The 18,519-nt window shown below is 35.1% G+C and overlaps 1 protein-coding gene across 2 annotated transcripts in view; it reads left to right on the forward strand.

The window, feature by feature from the left end:
• Positions 1-18,227, forward strand: part of LOC121429310 (ZZ-type zinc finger-containing protein 3-like) — a 37,563-nt gene extending 19,336 nt beyond the window's left edge. For both annotated transcript variants that reach the window (XM_041626315.1, XM_041626316.1), the window contains exon 12: positions 15,224-18,227. In XM_041626315.1, the coding sequence (XP_041482249.1) occupies positions 15,224-15,380 (157 nt within the window). In that variant the 3' untranslated portion in view covers positions 15,381-18,227. The remainder of the gene's footprint in view (positions 1-15,223) is intronic.
• The last annotated feature ends 292 nt before the right edge of the window (positions 18,228-18,519 follow it).

Below are 18,519 nucleotides of genomic sequence, written 5' to 3' on the forward strand. Positions count from 1 at the left end.
ATAACACATGAGGCAGCTGCTTGTTTATGACGTCACAACTCCAAAACTTTGAAATCTAATAACTTTCTTATCCTTTAACGGATTTTCCTCAAACCTTCACCAATATTTTTTACTATTTTTTCTGCTATTTTTACAACAAAGTTTTCTTAAGGGTGAACTTCCCCTTTAAAGTCTGAAGACTAATCCACCAGGCTCCACAATAATGTGTGCATTTCCATTTGATTATGGATATTGCAATGAAGAATTCTTGAATTCATTATGATAGATTAACTTAAGTTGGGAAAAAAGTCAGGAGAAAAGAAACTTCTTCTGATGGTAAAATAGATTTGACTAGGGGTATGCTGTGTGTTGGTAGGTTTTTAGAGAAAATGAGGAGGATATGAGATGACTGAACTGTGAAATACTGCAAGTGGTGCATTCTTGGAATGAAACATGTCTTTTTTTGAGTGAAGGCCATGAGTGCCCGATTGGGCAGAAAACTGGCAGTGAAGGAGACTTCATTGTTGTAATGTATATTTGTTTGTTTTGAGAGAAAAAAGAGATTAAAAGAATACATAGAGAGATTCAGAGAGACAAAAAGACAAATAAAGACATATTGACTTTGGATGTTCTAAATGTAATTTTGAAGCAAACCTCAATGTACCTTGTCAGGTTGGCTGCATTAGAAATCATCTCACAAGCACTGATCAATGTACAGTAGGGGGACAGTTCACTTGGATATACACAGAGACGCTTTACACAAAGCTTGTCAATTGATCACAGGTCTGATTTCCATGTTTGATCACATCACATGCATCCAGTCATGAAAATCAACTGTGCAGTTAATTACTTTGTGTTCTGGGTTTTATGTTGAGTGACTTTGGAGCACATCGGGGGGGGGGGGGGTGTTTCATAAAAGAAATAATCAGTTATTTTAACTGATTTAAATCTGAGCCAATCAGATGCAATGGTTTTGGTAACTTATAACAATAGTCACTGAATTGTGTTTTGTGAAATGCTACCCCTAGGGTTGATCTACCATTTCTTTGTATGTCTTTCTTGCTTACATCTTCCAAGTTACTCCACTCAGAGTAAACTGTTTTATAAGTTCATGACATATAATTCTCTTCCTTCTCTGCAGTGGTGCTGGAACATTCTTGTCAGATAAAGATGTTGTGGGGCTGATACACAACACCTCCTCATCTTTGTCTTCTCAGAATGTCTCAGCACCTCTACTACTCCTTTCTCTTATTTATTGGCCATCACACTTTTCATGTTCAGAGTATCTCTTGTTTCCCTTCTCTGTCAGTCCTTAATTTCTCATTTTGTGAAATGCTACCCCTAAGGTTGATCTACCATTTCTTTGTATTTCTTTCTTGCTTACATCTTCCAAGTTACTCCACTCAGAGTAAACTGTTTTATAAGTTCGTGACATATAATTCTCTTCCTTCTCTGCAGTGGTGCTGGAACATTCTTGTCAGATAAAGATGTTGTGGGGCTGATACACAACACCTCCTCATCTTTGTCTTCTCAGAATGTCTCAGCACCTCTACTACTCCTTTCTCTTATTTATTGGCCATCACACTTTTCATGTTCAGAGTATCTCTTGTTTCCCTTCTCTGTCAGTCCTTAATTTCTCATTTTGTGAAATGCTACCCCTAAGGTTGATCTACCATTTCTTTGTATTTCTTTCTTGCTTACATCTTCCAAGTTACTCCACTCAGAGTAAACTGTTTTATAAGTTCGTGACATATAATTCTCTTCCTTCTCTGCAGTGGTGCTGGAACATTCTTGTCAGATAAAGATGTTGTGGGGCTGATACACAACACCTCCTCATCTTTGTCTTCTCAGAATGTCTCAGCACCTCTACTACTCCTTTCTCTTATTTATTGGCCATCACACTTTTCATGTTCAGAGTATCTCTTGTTTCCCTTCTCTGTCAGTCCTTAATTTCTCATTTTGTGAAATGCTACCCCTAAGGTTGATCTACCATTTCTTTGTATTTCTTTCTTGCTTACATCTTCCAAGTTACTCCACTCAGAGTAAACTGTTTTATAAGTTCATGACATATAATTCTCTTCCTTCTCTGCAGTGGTGCTGGAACATTCTTGTCAGATAAAGATGTTGTGGGGCTGATACACAACACCTCCTCATCTTTGTCTTCTCAGAATGTCTCAGCACCTCTACTACTCCTTTCTCTTATTTATTGGCCATCACACTTTTCATGTTCAGAGTATCTCTTGTTTCCCTTCTCTGTCAGTCCTTAATTTCTCATTTTGTGAAATGCTACCCCTAAGGTTGATCTACCATTTCTTTGTATTTCTTTCTTGCTTACATCTTCCAAGTTACTCCACTCAGAGTAAACTGTTTTATAAGTTCATGACATATAATTCTCTTCCTTCTCTGCAGTGGTGCTGGAACATTCTTGTCAGATAAAGATGTTGTGGGGCTGATACACAACACCTCATCTTTGTCTTCTCAGAATGTCTCAGCACCTCTACTACTCCTTTCTCTTATTTATTGGCCATCACACTTTTCATGTTCAGAGTATCTCTTGTTTCCCTTCTCTGTCAGTCCTTAATTTCTCATTTTGTGAAATGCTACCCCTAAGGTTGATCTACCATTTCTTTGTATTTCTTTCTTGCTTACATCTTCCAAGTTACTCCACTCAGAGTAAACTGTTTTATAAGTTCATGACATATAATTCTCTTCCTTCTCTGCAGTGGTGCTGGAACATTCTTGTCAGATAAAGATGTTGTGGGGCTGATACACAACACCTCCTCATATTTGTCTTCTCAGAATGTCTCAGCACCTCTACTACTCCTTTCTCTTATTTATTGGCCATCACACTTTTCATGTTCAGAGTATCTCTTGTTTCCCTTCTCTGTCAGTCCTTAATTTCTCATTTTGTGAAATGCTACCCCTAAGGTTGATCTACCATTTCTTTGTATTTCTTTCTTGCTTACATCTTCCAAGTTACTCCACTCAGAGTAAACTGTTTTATAAGTTCATGACATATAATTCTCTTCCTTCTCTGCAGTGGTGCTGGAACATTCTTGTCAGATAAAGATGTTGTGGGGCTGATACACAACACCTCCTCATCTTTGTCTTCTCAGAATGTCTCAGCACCTCTACTACTCCTTTCTCTTATTTATTGGCCATCACACTTTTCATGTTCAGAGTATCTCTTGTTTCCCTTCTCTGTCAGTCCTTAATTTCTCATTTTGTGAAATGCTACCCCTAAGGTTGATCTACCATTTCTTTGTATTTCTTTCTTGCTTACATCTTCCAAGTTACTCCACTCAGAGTAAACTGTTTTATAAGTTCATGACATATAATTCTCTTCCTTCTCTGCAGTGGTGCTGGAACATTCTTGTCAGATAAAGATGTTGTGGGGCTGATACACAACACCTCCTCATCTTTGTCTTCTCAGAATGTCTCAGCACCTCTACTACTCCTTTCTCTTATTTATTGGCCATCACACTTTTCATGTTCAGAGTATCTCTTGTTTCCCTTCTCTGTCAGTCCTTAATTTCTCATTTTGTGAAATGCTACCCCTAAGGTTGATCTACCATTTCTTTGTATTTCTTTCTTGCTTACATCTTCCAAGTTACTCCACTCAGAGTAAACTGTTTTATAAGTTCATGACATATAATTCTCTTCCTTCTCTGCAGTGGTGCTGGAACATTCTTGTCAGATAAAGATGTTGTGGGGCTGATACACAACACCTCCTCATCTTTGTCTTCTCAGAATGTCTCAGCACCTCTACTACTCCTTTCTCTTATTTATTGGCCATCACACTTTTCATGTTCAGAGTATCTCTTGTTTCCCTTCTCTGTCAGTCCTTAATTTCTCATTTTGTGAAATGCTACCCCTAAGGTTGATCTACCATTTCTTTGTATTTCTTTCTTGCTTACATCTTCCAAGTTACTCCACTCAGAGTAAACTGTTTTATAAGTTCATGACATATAATTCTCTTCCTTCTCTGCAGTGGTGCTGGAACATTCTTGTCAGATAAATATGTTGTGGGGCTGATACACAACACCTCCTCATCTTTGTCTTCTCAGAATGTCTCAGCACCTCTACTACTCCTTTCTCTTATTTATTGGCCATCACACTTTTCATGTTCAGAGTATCTCTTGTTTCCCTTCTCTGTCAGTCCTTTCTCATTTTGTGAAATGCTACCCCTAAGGTTGATCTACCATTTCTTTGTATTTCTTTCTTGCTTACATCTTCCAAGTTACTCCACTCAGAGTAAACTGTTTTATAAGTTCATGACATATAATTCTCTTCCTTCTCTGCAGTGGTGCTGGAACATTCTTGTCAGATAAAGATGTTGTGGGGCTGATACACAACACCTCCTCATCTTTGTCTTCTCAGAATGTCTCAGCACCTCTACTACTCCTTTCTCTTATTTATTGGCCATCACACTTTTCATGTTCAGAGTATCTCTTGTTTCCCTTCTCTGTCAGTCCTTAATTTCTCATTTTTCTTTTTCTATCATTTCACTCTCACATTGTTTCTTGAACTTCGTAAATTAGTTAGAAAATACATTGGACCAACAGAATGAATGATTTGAAATGTTGTATCAAAAGTGGTTTTTACAGGTATATGCCGATCTCTGTCACAAACTGTTTTGGTCAAGGCCCCCTCTCCTACTTAGCATTGTGATGTTTTTCACTTTCCCCTTCATTCACCTTCTGTTAGTCTGATGTATTTTTCTTCTGTTTTAACCCTTTCACTCTTCTCATTTTCTATCTGTTACATTTTGTTGGTCTGAAAATTCATTTCCCTTCTTTCTCCCCTTTTTTTCACCCACCTTGTATCTATTTCTGTCTTTTGTTCTTGTCTTCACACGTAATGCCCTGTATTCCCAATGTACCCTTGTACAATACATTGGACTTTGCAGATATCTGGTATTATCTCACTTTAATTTTAGCACCATTTACCAAAAGTGCACATTTATTTTTTAGTTTTTCTCATGGTATGTGGGGAAATAAGCATAATCAATTAAAAATCTGCATAGTCCATGGTTTTGTAATGTTCAAGGTACAAATGAAACCTCTTTTGAGAATACAGGCCACAGTGACTTCTATCCTTCATTAGCAAATGCATAGATATTTACTGTGATGGTAATGACATACATAAACATGTAAAAAATGTGTAATAAAATAAAAGCTGAAAGCAAAATCAAGTCTTATAATTCCAGTTTTTAATGTATGAACTTTCGTGAAAAATGCAAGATAAAATCAATAACAAAATAGCACTTTGGTGGTTATACTTTGGCACAGTTGATACACATTGCATACATTTATGTTGTTTAATCTTTGGAAATTGGGTAGTATGTCATGTAATTTAGAGTATAATCCCAGCCTGGGATGATTTAAACATGAGCAGGTGACAAGGGAGCGAAGTTCATCCTCTACACCATACTTGCATCAAGGACATATTCTTTCTTCTGGCTTCAGTTTCTTGTAATGCCTGGATGTACATTACATGTATATGTACATGTATTAGGCAGTTCCATAAAATCAACCTTTTTTTCTCTATTCTTACTTCACTTCATAGACTGCACAAGTTATGATATAATCTTAGAGCAATGCAGCTTTTCATATGATATTGCATATAATGATGGTATTTAGTTTATTGCTGATATTGCGTAGAATACTGACTGATATTTGTAAACAAAATATGTCCAACCGTAGGAGCTATTCCTAAAGCTGTTATAAGTTATGACGGCTGGTGATGACCCTTTCCTTTGCTAAAATAATAAGGTAACCATATGTTCTTTGTTTTAACATAATGGGAGTTAAATTTAGTGAGTTTAATTGTGTGTATTTGTTCAGCTTTAACAACAAGCATTTCAAGACTTTATAAGGTGAACTGCAGTTTGTAATAAATGCAGGGAGCCTAAAAAGCAGAGTTTGTGGAAAATTAGGCCTCCCATTGGGTGAAACCTTCAGAAACTTTGGAGTCAAATACTTGATAACATTTATAATTTTGCTAATTACCCTGATGGGAATAAAATTTTAGAATATAATTTAGCACAAGAAAGGATCACCAATTGTGCATGACCATCTTAGCAAAACAGCTCCCTATTTCTAAAATAAATAAATCAAATCAGGGAATGGCATTGCAAATCCAGAGATAGATACCTAGCTCATATTTTTTTTCATTAAGTATGTCTTCATGCTTGAATAATCAGGAGGTATTCTTTGCAGTGATTCAAATTTTGACTTGCACCAAAGTAAGGCATGACTGCAATGAATGAATCCAGATGCCATTGATGTCATAATCCTTAATGAATTAGTAAAGATATTTGCTAATCCCATTCAATTATCTTGAGAACTATACTAAAATGTGTTTATTACACAGTTATATTGTAAATTACCGGATGGTGTTTTGAAATGGATTTTAGTGCAACCCTTTTTGGATTATGACATCATTGACATTTGGATTATTTCATTCAGTCATGTCTTACTTTGGCACAAACCAAAATTTACATCACTGCAAAGAATACCTCCTGGCCATCCAAGCATGAAGACATACCATATAAATATGATATCAAATATTTGGGTGAACAGGCTATATATATATAACAAGTACGTGTTCATGGCATATATTTTCCTTAAATTTGGGATTTGTGGGGTGTCAAGTTTTTTTGTTTTTTTTACTCATGCAGTAGAACTTCCCTTCCTATCGTTTTACACTGATGATTTTTTTTCATTGTGTAATTTAAAGGTTAATTATTTTAATTGCCTTTTTTTAAACATCTTGACAAATGGGCTCTAGGCGTGTGTTATATTTGTCTCCACTTCCCAAGATATGTCACTGCACCACTTCATCAAATACAAAGCACTCATATATAAGTTAGATTAAAGGGGCAATGCAAGGCATTCAAAGTTTGCAGTTCAATTACAACTCTATGTGCAGCACCCCATTAGTACATGTATGCAAATAGTACACCATGGCCCATATTCTCATCTTGAGTTTAATTTGAACTCTGGGATAAAATTGTGGTTTAACTATTGATATAGATTCAACTTGACAGACCATTTGGTGTCTACTTCATTATAACTATTTGGAAATATTTAAAAATTTGTTTTATTCACCATTAAAGCTTTGGAAAAGAACACAATAAATTATAGAAGTGTACAATTTTAATAAAATTTTGTTTATTCTAGGCTTTCCATAATTTTAACCCAGAGTTGATATAGACTTCAGAATATGGGCCAAGGGTAGATAATTTTTTTTTAAATAATTCATTGGGGGATAATAAATATTAATAAAAATGTCCAATATTTCATTTTAAGTAATAAAAATTCCAATATAATGATATGGTCCATTTATATATAGCACAGTTCTTACATGCATATACTCTACTGTGCTTGATAAATCTGCTGTCTGTAACATTAGAGCTTTCAACAACATGCACCAAATTGTATTCAACATCAAAGGAAGACGTTTACAAGGCACTATCTCAAGAAGACATTCATTTTAAACTGCTGACAATGGAGAGCACAATCATCAGGTTAACGTTGAACTCATCATTCTATTATCTTTCGGTTTTTTTTTTAAGTGCATTACTTTTCACTCTACAGTATTTCATTTTCTGTCAATTGGTGTTAAGGTCATGCTTTACTGACAGATTTAAGATATAAAAAAGAGAACTTTAAATGAACATAACACTATAGCATCATGGACATTATAACTTTATCCACGGTGTAAAGTCCTAATATTTATACTTTTATATCAAATGTAATACCAGTGATTTTAGTCCTTTCTTATCCATTAAACTACTATTAAATCAACTCTGAAGTAATGATAAATTTAGATTGATGAGGCTCATAGATTGCATATTTTTCAAAATAGAATACAAAATCTTGCAATATATTTTTAATATTTCTTTATAAGAATGCATGCATATAAAAATACTTCTCAGTTTTTAGATCACGATGAGTTTGTTTAATGTGTAGTACTTAATTTTCACTGTATGAAATATATTTTGTCGCTAATTACATATTAATTTGTTATTATGCCAGATTTGGTATATATCTCTTCATAAAAACACAATAAAATCTTCATAATAATAACCCTTGAATGGCTGGGTAAACGGTTTGGTTGATTCAGCCATGATGATTTTTTTATACATTGTACATAGCAAATCAGAAATCAGAAACAAAATTGAGAGGCAATAGAATACCGATGTGTGACGTCAGTTGCCATGGTGTCATGGCAGGCTGGTTCTAAACAGAGTCGCTGCTAATGATCGTCTGTACTTTGCAAGTGACTTTGGCTCGTCTGAAAGATAGGTTGCAAGCGATCAAACTGCGATAGCAGCCATTTTCTCCTATGAGAAACACAAGTTTTTATTCGGCGGGTTCATTTGTTTAGAACCAGGCCGCCATGACACCAAGGCAACTGACGTCATTGCTTTGGTACTCTATAAGAGAAGGAGCACATCATCAATTACTTGAATACTGGCCCATAAAGTTGAAAGATGGAATACCATATAGTGGTACTAAGGCATGGCCTGGAAGATGATACAGCAAAGGCATCCAAACACGTATAAGTTTCAGCATTACATTGCATTGGCACTTCTCGAAGAGGACAAGGATAATGATGAATGCAACCATATCCAAAACGCTTATCAGAATCCACTTTGTTGCCTGAAAATCAAAATAAAAGAAGAAAAGGGGATATTTCTGTAATTCCTGCTTTTATATTCATATTTGTCATTGTTTTATCCAGTCCTTCTTCTCAAGTATTTTTATTTTTTATTGCACATGTATATACATGTATTATGTTGGTCCTGACAGATGGACTTAAAATACACCATCATTAGAAGGCTGATACCACGCTCATATATGGATTTAAAAATAGACCCTGATCAAGAAATCATCTTTCCATCTCAAGATTCCTGTCATAGTACCAAGAATTTCTCTGTTTCCCCACCCAAAATAATGATTCAAATATTCTATTTACATGAAAGGGTGAAAGTAAAATCCTTTTCATGTGTCGGAGATTGAAAAGTACATGTGTATACCATTTTTTCCAGATTTTGGTCAATTGATACCCCTTTCCCTGTACTCTCATACATCACCAGGTAGTGAAAAACCTGCATTTTAATGTGCTTTTATGTATGGGCATGGTGTCCACCTTATATATATGTAATAGCGGTGGCACCACAGAGTAAAACTTACCAGATAAATGTTCCTTGATCTGGAATCATCTGGGCATTTAGTTGATGGCGGCTCATTGTCTCTTTGACAGTGTTGGCTCACATTGAAGTTAACCGCCTTTGAAGAGACTTGAAGAATTTTACTCTTACTGACGTCTATGATAAATGCATAGCCTTTGAATTCCTTATCAAAGGAGATTAAAGAGTTAACCTCCAATGAGTAGAACACAGTTCTGTTGACATCGTTCTTTCTCACTTGATAACGCCTGTTCTCTGTTTCATGTAATCCTGTGTATAAGAGTGGGATGCTGTCATTACATATCCATGTTCCTTGACTGTCTTGGTCCGTATTTATGAACACACCAAAATTTTCAATTGGAGCTGTTCCATTCACAGTAAATCCTAATGTCATAGAAGCATTTTGTCCTGGGGTGTAGCATTGTCTGTCAGTGAGAGGTTCTTGAACAAAGGAAACACCAACCTTGTTAGATGTTTCGTTTCCTCTTGGACAATGTGTTTTCACAAGAAATCTTGCTCCCAATGTTGAAGCTTTTAGGATATCTCCCGTTTTGATGTCGACGATAAATGCATATAGATGGAATGTTTGGTCTTCCAATATGAGTGATTTGACATCCAATCTGTAGTAAACCATCTGGGCCACATATGTTTTTCTCACATGGAATCTTGAATGATGCTCCATCTGATTTTCCCCATAGAAGAGGTTTCTGCTTCCATTGTACTTCCAGAAGCCTTGTGCCTGTGGATCTGTGTTCCAGTATATTCCATACCTGTTTAATAATGCTGTTCCACTTACTTTGAAGTCAAGTAAAATGGACCCGTTGTCACCAACATTGTAACATTGTTTATCCGTTCGAGGTTCATGAGTGATCGTGACCTCTTCTGAAAAGGCATAGTAGCTTACCGGTAAGCATAAAAATATGAATAAAATTCCCCGTTTACTTGATATAGCCATTGTATATGATTTCTTTATGCTGCTGACACGACTCGACGAATCTTTGAAATTGTACATGACCTTAACCAAGAGGGCAGCATACGATATCTAGGTGTTCATGCGGAGTGTCATTAACCATTCTTGTCCCATTCAAATCAGAAAAATCTCTTTATGATTTTTTTTATCAGGAAAAAATAAGCTATTCTTTGCATGAGTGATGGTTGACTGATTTCTTTCTCATTTGAGAGCTTTTTCATTTGTTACAAAAGCTTATTGAAATATTTGAGTAGTGTTTCCATCTCTTCATACACAAAATGGAATTTAATTATATGTCTCTTCAATTCAGGGCTTTTTCCTTTTTTTTCTTTTCTTTTATTTAACTTGAACGTAAACAAAACAAAACAGGAGAGGAATCACAAAGAGTGAGAGATAGAAGTGGAGGGAGCATATACACACAAAAAATATGAGAAAGAGACAAGAGGGAGAAAAGAAAGATATGATAAAGAGATGAAAGGAAAATGATAAAATGAAAAACCAAAGAGGAGCAATATAAAACAGGCAATGAAAATCAGATGGGGGAGGGGCAGAATATACATATGTGTATGGTATTTTGAAACAAAGAAAGAGGAGTTCATCGGAGTGCAGGAGCAGGTTTCTTGAAAATCATGCTCCTTAAACCTAGGAGTAAAGGGGAATCCAGCCTTGGCCATAAAATGTTGTGTTGGGAAGGAGAAAAATAAATTAAACAGAATGGTGAAAGTTTGAAAGAAATCGGACAAGCAATAAGAAAGTTATAGCTGCCTTAAAATTGAGATCACTAATACTATGTAGATTTCAAATTGGCAACTGGGTAAGTAAATTATGACAAGGGGCAAGGACAACTTTCCCATAGGCCATGTACTTTATTATCAGGGATTTGTGGTTTTCTCCTAAGTACCCATTCCCCTGGGGCAGTAATCTAAATATAACCCATGTAGTATATTGTTTTATGTCCTCATGAAAGAAAAATACAATTTGAAATAAAACTTTTGGGAAAAATGACATTTTAGCCATTCCTTGCCTTACATCACTACGACATCCCATATGCGGCCAATTTGAAGTCTCCATGGGTATAGTGATTACCAATATTTACAACTTTTAAAAATTCATATCTTTCTTTTTGTTTGTCCAATATTGTTCAAACTTTCACCTATCAACTTGTCTGATTTTTCTTTTCCTTATAAAAACAAGTTTTTATTTGGGTTGGATTCCCCTTTAATGAGGTCAGGTATTAAAATAGCTTATACTCATGCAGAATTACCACTTTTTACAACAGCAATGAGAATTTCCATTTATATGTACATGTAACCCTCATGGATAGAAAACGGTTAATTGAATAGGTAGAGCAGAAGAGAAGGGTGTGAGAGGCACTGGACAGTGGGATAAAGAAAGATACTGAGAAAAAGAGCAAGAAATATTATTGTCTAGACAGGGACCAAAAAGCAAGATGATGGATTTTGATAATTAAAGGGGAATCCGACCCAAATAAAAAAAGTTTGTGATGTCAGAGTGATGCATGGCAAGGACTACTCTTCCACAAATACTTCAGTACGTAAAATGGCTAAATGTCATTTTTTCCTAAAGTTATACTTCAAATTTATGAGGACATAAAACAATAAGCTATCTGGTTTATATTTTGATTACTGCCCCAGGAGAATAGGTACTACCTAGAAAACTGCAATATCTTGATAATTAAGTAGATGGCCTATGGGAAATTTGTCCTTGCCCCTTGTCATAATTTACTTACCCAGTTGCCAATTTGAAATTTATATAATCTTAGGGATCTCAATTTTAAAGCAGCCTAAACCTTCTTGCCAATTTCTTTCAAAATTTCACCATTCTGTTTTTCTTATTTTCTCTTTTCCAATACAACATTAAAGGGAAAGTTCACCCTGACAAAAAGTTTATTGTAAAGATAGCAGAAAACAAATAATTAAAGATATTGCCGAAGGTTTGAGAAAATCAATCAAAGAATAAAAAAGTTATTAGAATTATAATTATTTGATTTCTGACGTCATATGCGAGCAGCATTACTACATAGCAAATGGTAAAATATCAATGAAATGTCATTTTCTCAGAAAATAGAAAATGGTTTTTAATGTACATTCAGTTTATCAATAGTCAACTCATTTTAAACCTGTTTCCAAAAGAAAACAAAAATAAGTCCTTACAAACCATTAAAAAATTGAAATTTATGCATTTTATATTACATAGCATATGAAAAATATGGGGCAGCTGCTCATTTATGACGTCACAAATTCAAAACTTTAAATTCTGAAAACTTTTATAATCTTCAATGAATTTAACTCAAACCTTCTCCAATATTTGTATCATTTTTACAACAAACCTTTCTTCAGGGTGAACTTCCCTTTAAAAGAGACTGATTACTAATTTACCTTACTACAAGCAAGATCTAGTTTTCTAGCTTTTGTAATCTGATGCCCTGTTTATACTGTGAAATAAACTGTTTTAAACACTTGGTACAAATAATCATTGGGTAATGCCACATTTGTGTTCATGAGGATGATAAGGTCAAAGGTCATCTCGGTGCCAAAAGATAATATTGCATATTTCATCGATTGTGAAATCAGGTGAGACTCGTTCGTATATCACCTTGTGTAAGAATACTGTGATATAAAAGATATTGATATTTGATGATACTTGATGCTCCATTTTAAACTGATTATTGACATAGTGAATCCCTCTCATTCTTATTCAATTTTTTACAACAAATCAGTCATTCCTATTTACACTGATTGTTGAAATAATTTTGGGATAATATTTGAAGTATAAGGGGTTGTGTAATAATATACATGGATAAAAGTCACAGTCATTATATGAAGCTGTTTGTTTGTACAATTTCTGGTGACCTTTTTGCCCAGGGGGGGGGAGTCAAATATATTGCTGTACACACACGTGAACAAAATAACCTGTTTAAAGGGGTGTTTTTTCAGGTTTGGAAGCGGGCCGCACGTGTACTCGTTAAAGGGGAAGTTCACCCTGACAAAAAGTTTATCGTAAAAATACGAGAAAAAATAATTAAAAATATTGCCAAAGGTTTGAGAAAAATTCTTCAAATAATTTAAAAGTTATTAGAATTTAATTTATTTGATTTGTGACGTCATATGCGAGCAGTATTCCTACATAGCGAATGGTAAAAAATTAATGAAATGTCATTTTCTCAGAAAAATGAAAATGGTTTTCACTGTAACTTTTATATATCAATAGACAAATCATTTTCACACCAGATCATGAAAAGAAAACAAAATTAAGTCATCAGGAACCATACAAAATTTGAAATTCATACAGTTTATATTACATAACACATGGGGCTGCTGCTCGTTTATGACGTCACAAATCCAAAACTTTGAACCCAAATAACTTTCTTACTCTTTAATGGATTTTCCTCAAACCTTCACCAATATTTTTGTCTCACCTGCGAAGCAAAGTGAGACTATAGGCGCCGCTTTTCCGACGGCGGCGGCGGCGGCGTCAACATCAAATCTTAACCTGAGGTTAAGTTTTTGAAATGATGTCATAACTTAGAAAGTATATGGACCTAGTTAATAAAACTTGGCCATAAGGTTAATCAAGTATTACTGAACATCCTATCAGAGTTTCATGTCACATGACCAAGGTCAAAGGTCATTTAGGGTCAATGAACTTAGACCATGTTGGAGGAATCAACATCGAAATCTTAACCTGAGGTTAAGTTTTTGAAATGTCATCATAACTTAGAAAATATATGGACCTAGTTCATGAAACTTGGACATAAGGTTAATCAAGTATCACTGAACATCCTGCATGAGTTTTACGTCACATGACCAAGGTCAAAGGTCATTTAGGGTCAATGAACTTTGGCCGAATTGGGGATATCTGTTGAATTCCCATCATAACTTAGAAAATATATGGACCTAGTTCATGAAACTTGGACATAAGGTTAATCAAGTATCACTGAACATCCTGCATGAGTTTCACGTCACATGACCAAGGTCAAAGGTCATTTAGGGTCAATGAACTTTGGCCGAATTGGGGATATCTGTTGAATTCCCATCATAACTTTGAAAGTTTATGGATCTGATTCATGAAACTTGGACATAATAGTAATCAAGTATCACTGAACATCCTGTGCACGTTTCAGGTCTCATGATTAAGGTCAAAGGTCATTTAGGGTCAATGAACTTTGGCCGAATCGGGGTATCTGTTGAATTACCATCATAACTTTGAAAGTTTGTTAGTCTAGTTCATTAAACTTGGACATTAGAGTAATCAAGTATCACTGAACATCCTGTTCGAGTTTCAGGTCACATGATCAAGGTCAAAGGTCATGTAAGGTTAATGAACTTTGGCCATGTTGGGGTTTTTTGTTGAATAACCATCATATCTCTGTAAGTTTATTGGTCTAGTTCATAAAAAAGGGAAATAAGAGTAACCATGTATCACTGAACATCTTGTGCGAGTTAGAGTAGTATTCAAAGTGAGCACTGCTGCTATATTGAACCGCGTGATGCAGGTGAGACGGCCAGAGGCATTCCACTTGTTTACTATTTTTTCTGCTATTTTTGCAACAAAGTTTTCTTCAGGGTGAACTTCCCCTTTAAGGAACACAAAAACACAGATTTTCAAAAACGGGTTGTTTTGAAAGACTGGTCAATTGCAGAGTCAAAGACCTGTATTTAGGGTATGTTTTTTTCCAAAAGCTTTTTGTTTGTAAGACTAGCCAAACATGTTTAAGGTATGTTTTTTTCCCCAAAGCTTTTTCCCCGGGGTCATATTCTGGCAACAATGTGTTAAGGGGTCAAAATGTGTAAATAAAGCCTACAAAAAATTGTTTAGGGGGTTATTTTGCACACAAGAAAAACTCGCTTAGGGGGTGTTTGGAAATAATTTGGTCATGCATGTGTGTGGATACTTTGTTCAAAATGAGGTACATGTACCTCATTTTCTCTGTAGTAACAAAATGGGACTGCACAGGTCTTTCCTATACATGTACAACCAACATCAGCCAAATGGGCTGCAACTCACCTTTTCTCTTTGAATTAATTAGAATCTTTCTATCTATTTCCCTACAGTGACTTTCAATCTGACATTCATAGTTCATCCCATCGAATGGATCCTGTTCATATCGGCCAATCAGGAGGCTTCGTTGATTCTGACTATACCAGCTTTACCGGGACATCGGGTGACTACAACTATCTGGATCCAAATTACAGTCCAGCAGTTCTATAATACCAATGCTTGTAAGGAACCAGAGGACTTATGGCTTCAGGTCCTCTCTGAGGGACCTGCAATATGGATAAATTCCTTGCCAAAAAGCACACAGCAACCTGGGTTTTTTCTCCAAATCTACCGATCTTCTTGCCAGAGAATCTCTTTAAATCTGAACGTTTGTGAACAAAAACAAACCACACGTGCTAAAGGACTCAGATCATCATTATCATTTTCTTGAATAAAACAAGAATATCCAAATATTGTATGAATAGGCTGATATGTATGGTTCTATACATGTATGTTGTACAACATTTAGGATTTGGTCTGACAACTGAGAAAACTGTTTTCTGTTGGGTTATGCTTGCCATCTCCCAAAGCCAGATAATAATCCATCTATATCACAATGAAACCATCGTGTAACAATGAAATGATCATAGTGAGCGGATATTGTTTATATGCAAAAAGGGTTGCATTATTTGTAATATACTTGTAAGAACAGGGTACCGGTATAAGTTTTCTTATCGTAATGTTAAGGTGTCAAATATTGCTGATTTTATCTTGGGATTTATCTACAAATTAGTTGCAAAATAGGCATTAAAAGGGAGGAAATAAATGACTGGCTGATTGATTCAACTGAATTCACTTATCCATTCATATACATCCAGAGGATTAGATCCCAATTATAGCTGTAAGAACTTTTTTTGTTTATTTTTTGCTCATAACTGTAACAATTTATAGGACACACTTTGCTCTTTATCACGTCTTTTGGTTGTAACAGCTTTAAAAGAGGTGTTAAATTATGAACAAGTATGTTGATAACTTTACAAGTGTACAATTTATTGGGTTGGCAAAGCCATAGGATCATGTATTAAATGTTACATGGACATCTAATTTTATGTATCGGTATCTACTTTTAGACAAGTATACAGTTGATGAGGCAAGAGTTTAGATGAAGAAATTGAGAGAGAGAGAGGGAGAGATGGAAAGGGAGCAAGATGGAGGGAGAGAGAGGGAAAGAGATACAATTATTTAATAGACTTTAATACAGAGATTGGAGAGGGAAGCAAAAGAATAAGATCATCATGGGAGAGGGAGAGAAGAGTTTAGAGACAGAGGATTCATAAAGCTGTTCATAAGTAGGCTGATCATGGTGTTTTCAAGTCCTGAAACATGTGTTTCATGGGATACCCCAAATTTTCCCTGGTAATTTCTCAGTGGGACTAACTGGCCTACAACTGACATGAATGGAATGTTGAAAGATATCAAACGCTACATAAAATCTTTATAATTCAAAAATACAAATTCATGTTTTAACTTTGGCTGATGGTATCTGGTTGATCGCCCAAATAGGACGTATCCAGCCTTTTACATTGGCTATACTCACCCCAGTATATGATAGTGAAATGTCAGATCCCCAGAAGACATGGTTATTCATGTCTACTTTTTTGCAATCAATCATAGAAATCAACCTTACAATTAATTGTTAAGCTATGTCTCAAACTCAAGGTTCTATTGTACATACATAACATGTTACTGCACATTTTAATGACAAAGAAATATCAGACAGCATTAGTTTTCTTTGGTCCTTTATTTCATTTTCTTTTAATCACATTTAATTATGCATTTAGTTACATACAAATTTTTTATCACAAATAACAATATTCATTCATGAGAGCAGACAATATTGTCACATTTAATGTGATACATTTATACCCCCCTTTTAGCCAAACTATTAAAAGACTATATTGAAAACCAAAACAGCTATGTATTTTGGAAAGTTGTGAAGAATCAGAATAGACCAATGCATTCTCACTGCTTACCAGCTGGGTATTTTGCTCTATAAATTTGTGATTCTCAATGATGGGCTTCATAATGCATCTCAATGACTTGAATTATATGACATCATTCCTATGTGGTCAAAGTTGAGAATACATAGGTTTGTATGTAGATCAAGACTTTTATGTCTTTAAACTTTTTTCTCGACCCTGTTTTCCTGCCCAATCGCAAGAGATAGAAACTTTAATTTTATATGCAGCAATGAAATGAGTTTCTTTAATTCATATTACCATCAATTACTAGCTCATTGACATATAATTTGTTAGATTTAGCCAAAGCAGTGATTGCACATTGCATGAACGGGTTCATTTGAATCCTGGCAGTGATCTATTGCTTTTGACCGGCTGTTTGGGATGTTTTAGGGCTAAGATGTGTGTGCCTGTTGCACCCAGCTTTCTAGATTTTTTTTTATCTATCCCTTTTCTAGACTTTGGTTGGCAAACAAGTCATTTGCAGATTTTAGGTAAAAGAAGAAATTTGTCAATTTTAACCATCAACATGAAAATAAATATTTACATTTATTTTCATCAAAAGTATCACTATTTCCTGAGCATGGCTAAACTAAAAAGCTTGACATACAGAGAAATATTGTGGAGCACTGTGGCCCAGTGGATTAGTCTTCGGACTCTGAAACAGAGGGTCGTGGGTTCGAATCCCAGCCATGGCATAATTTCCTTCAGCAAGAAATTTATACACATTGTGCTGCACTCAACCCAGGTGAGGTAAATGGGTACCTGGTAGGAATTTATTCCTTGAAATGCCACTGCGCTGTAAAAGGCTGCGGGGCTAAAGCCAGGGTAATGATATCCAACTGAGTGCATACGGACACATTTGGCAGTGATATGCGCTACACATCATGTATATACATGTAAGCATGTTGGTATTATTATTGTATGGAGATTCATTTGAATTCATGTAGTTTAATTAAATGAATAAAAATTGAATCTATCAACAACATTCAAGAGAAACATGTATTATACATCCATAAATTTGGTAAAATAAGTATAAGCTGCATATTGAATGAGGTCAGTGATAAAAGGAAATTTGAATAAATATTTCTGAATTATAATATACATGTATAGGGAATATTATAATGCAAGGTAAATGTATCAAGTTCAGGAAAAGTGCTTGATGTTTCAATAGAAGCAGTGCATTATAGGAATTTTCCTCACCTCTGGAAAACCAATGGATTCTGGTGGCTAATCAGGTATATTGTGTATAGTTTAATTTCAAACTGATAGTCTTCGGCTTTGATTCACTTCCAGACAGGACACACAATAAGTAGGTTTCCTTTAAAAGCTAATTTTTATATCAAAACAAC

This window comes from Lytechinus variegatus, chromosome 15 (assembly GCF_018143015.1).
Source record: "Lytechinus variegatus isolate NC3 chromosome 15, Lvar_3.0, whole genome shotgun sequence".
Classification (NCBI taxonomy): domain Eukaryota; kingdom Metazoa; phylum Echinodermata; class Echinoidea; order Temnopleuroida; family Toxopneustidae; genus Lytechinus; species Lytechinus variegatus.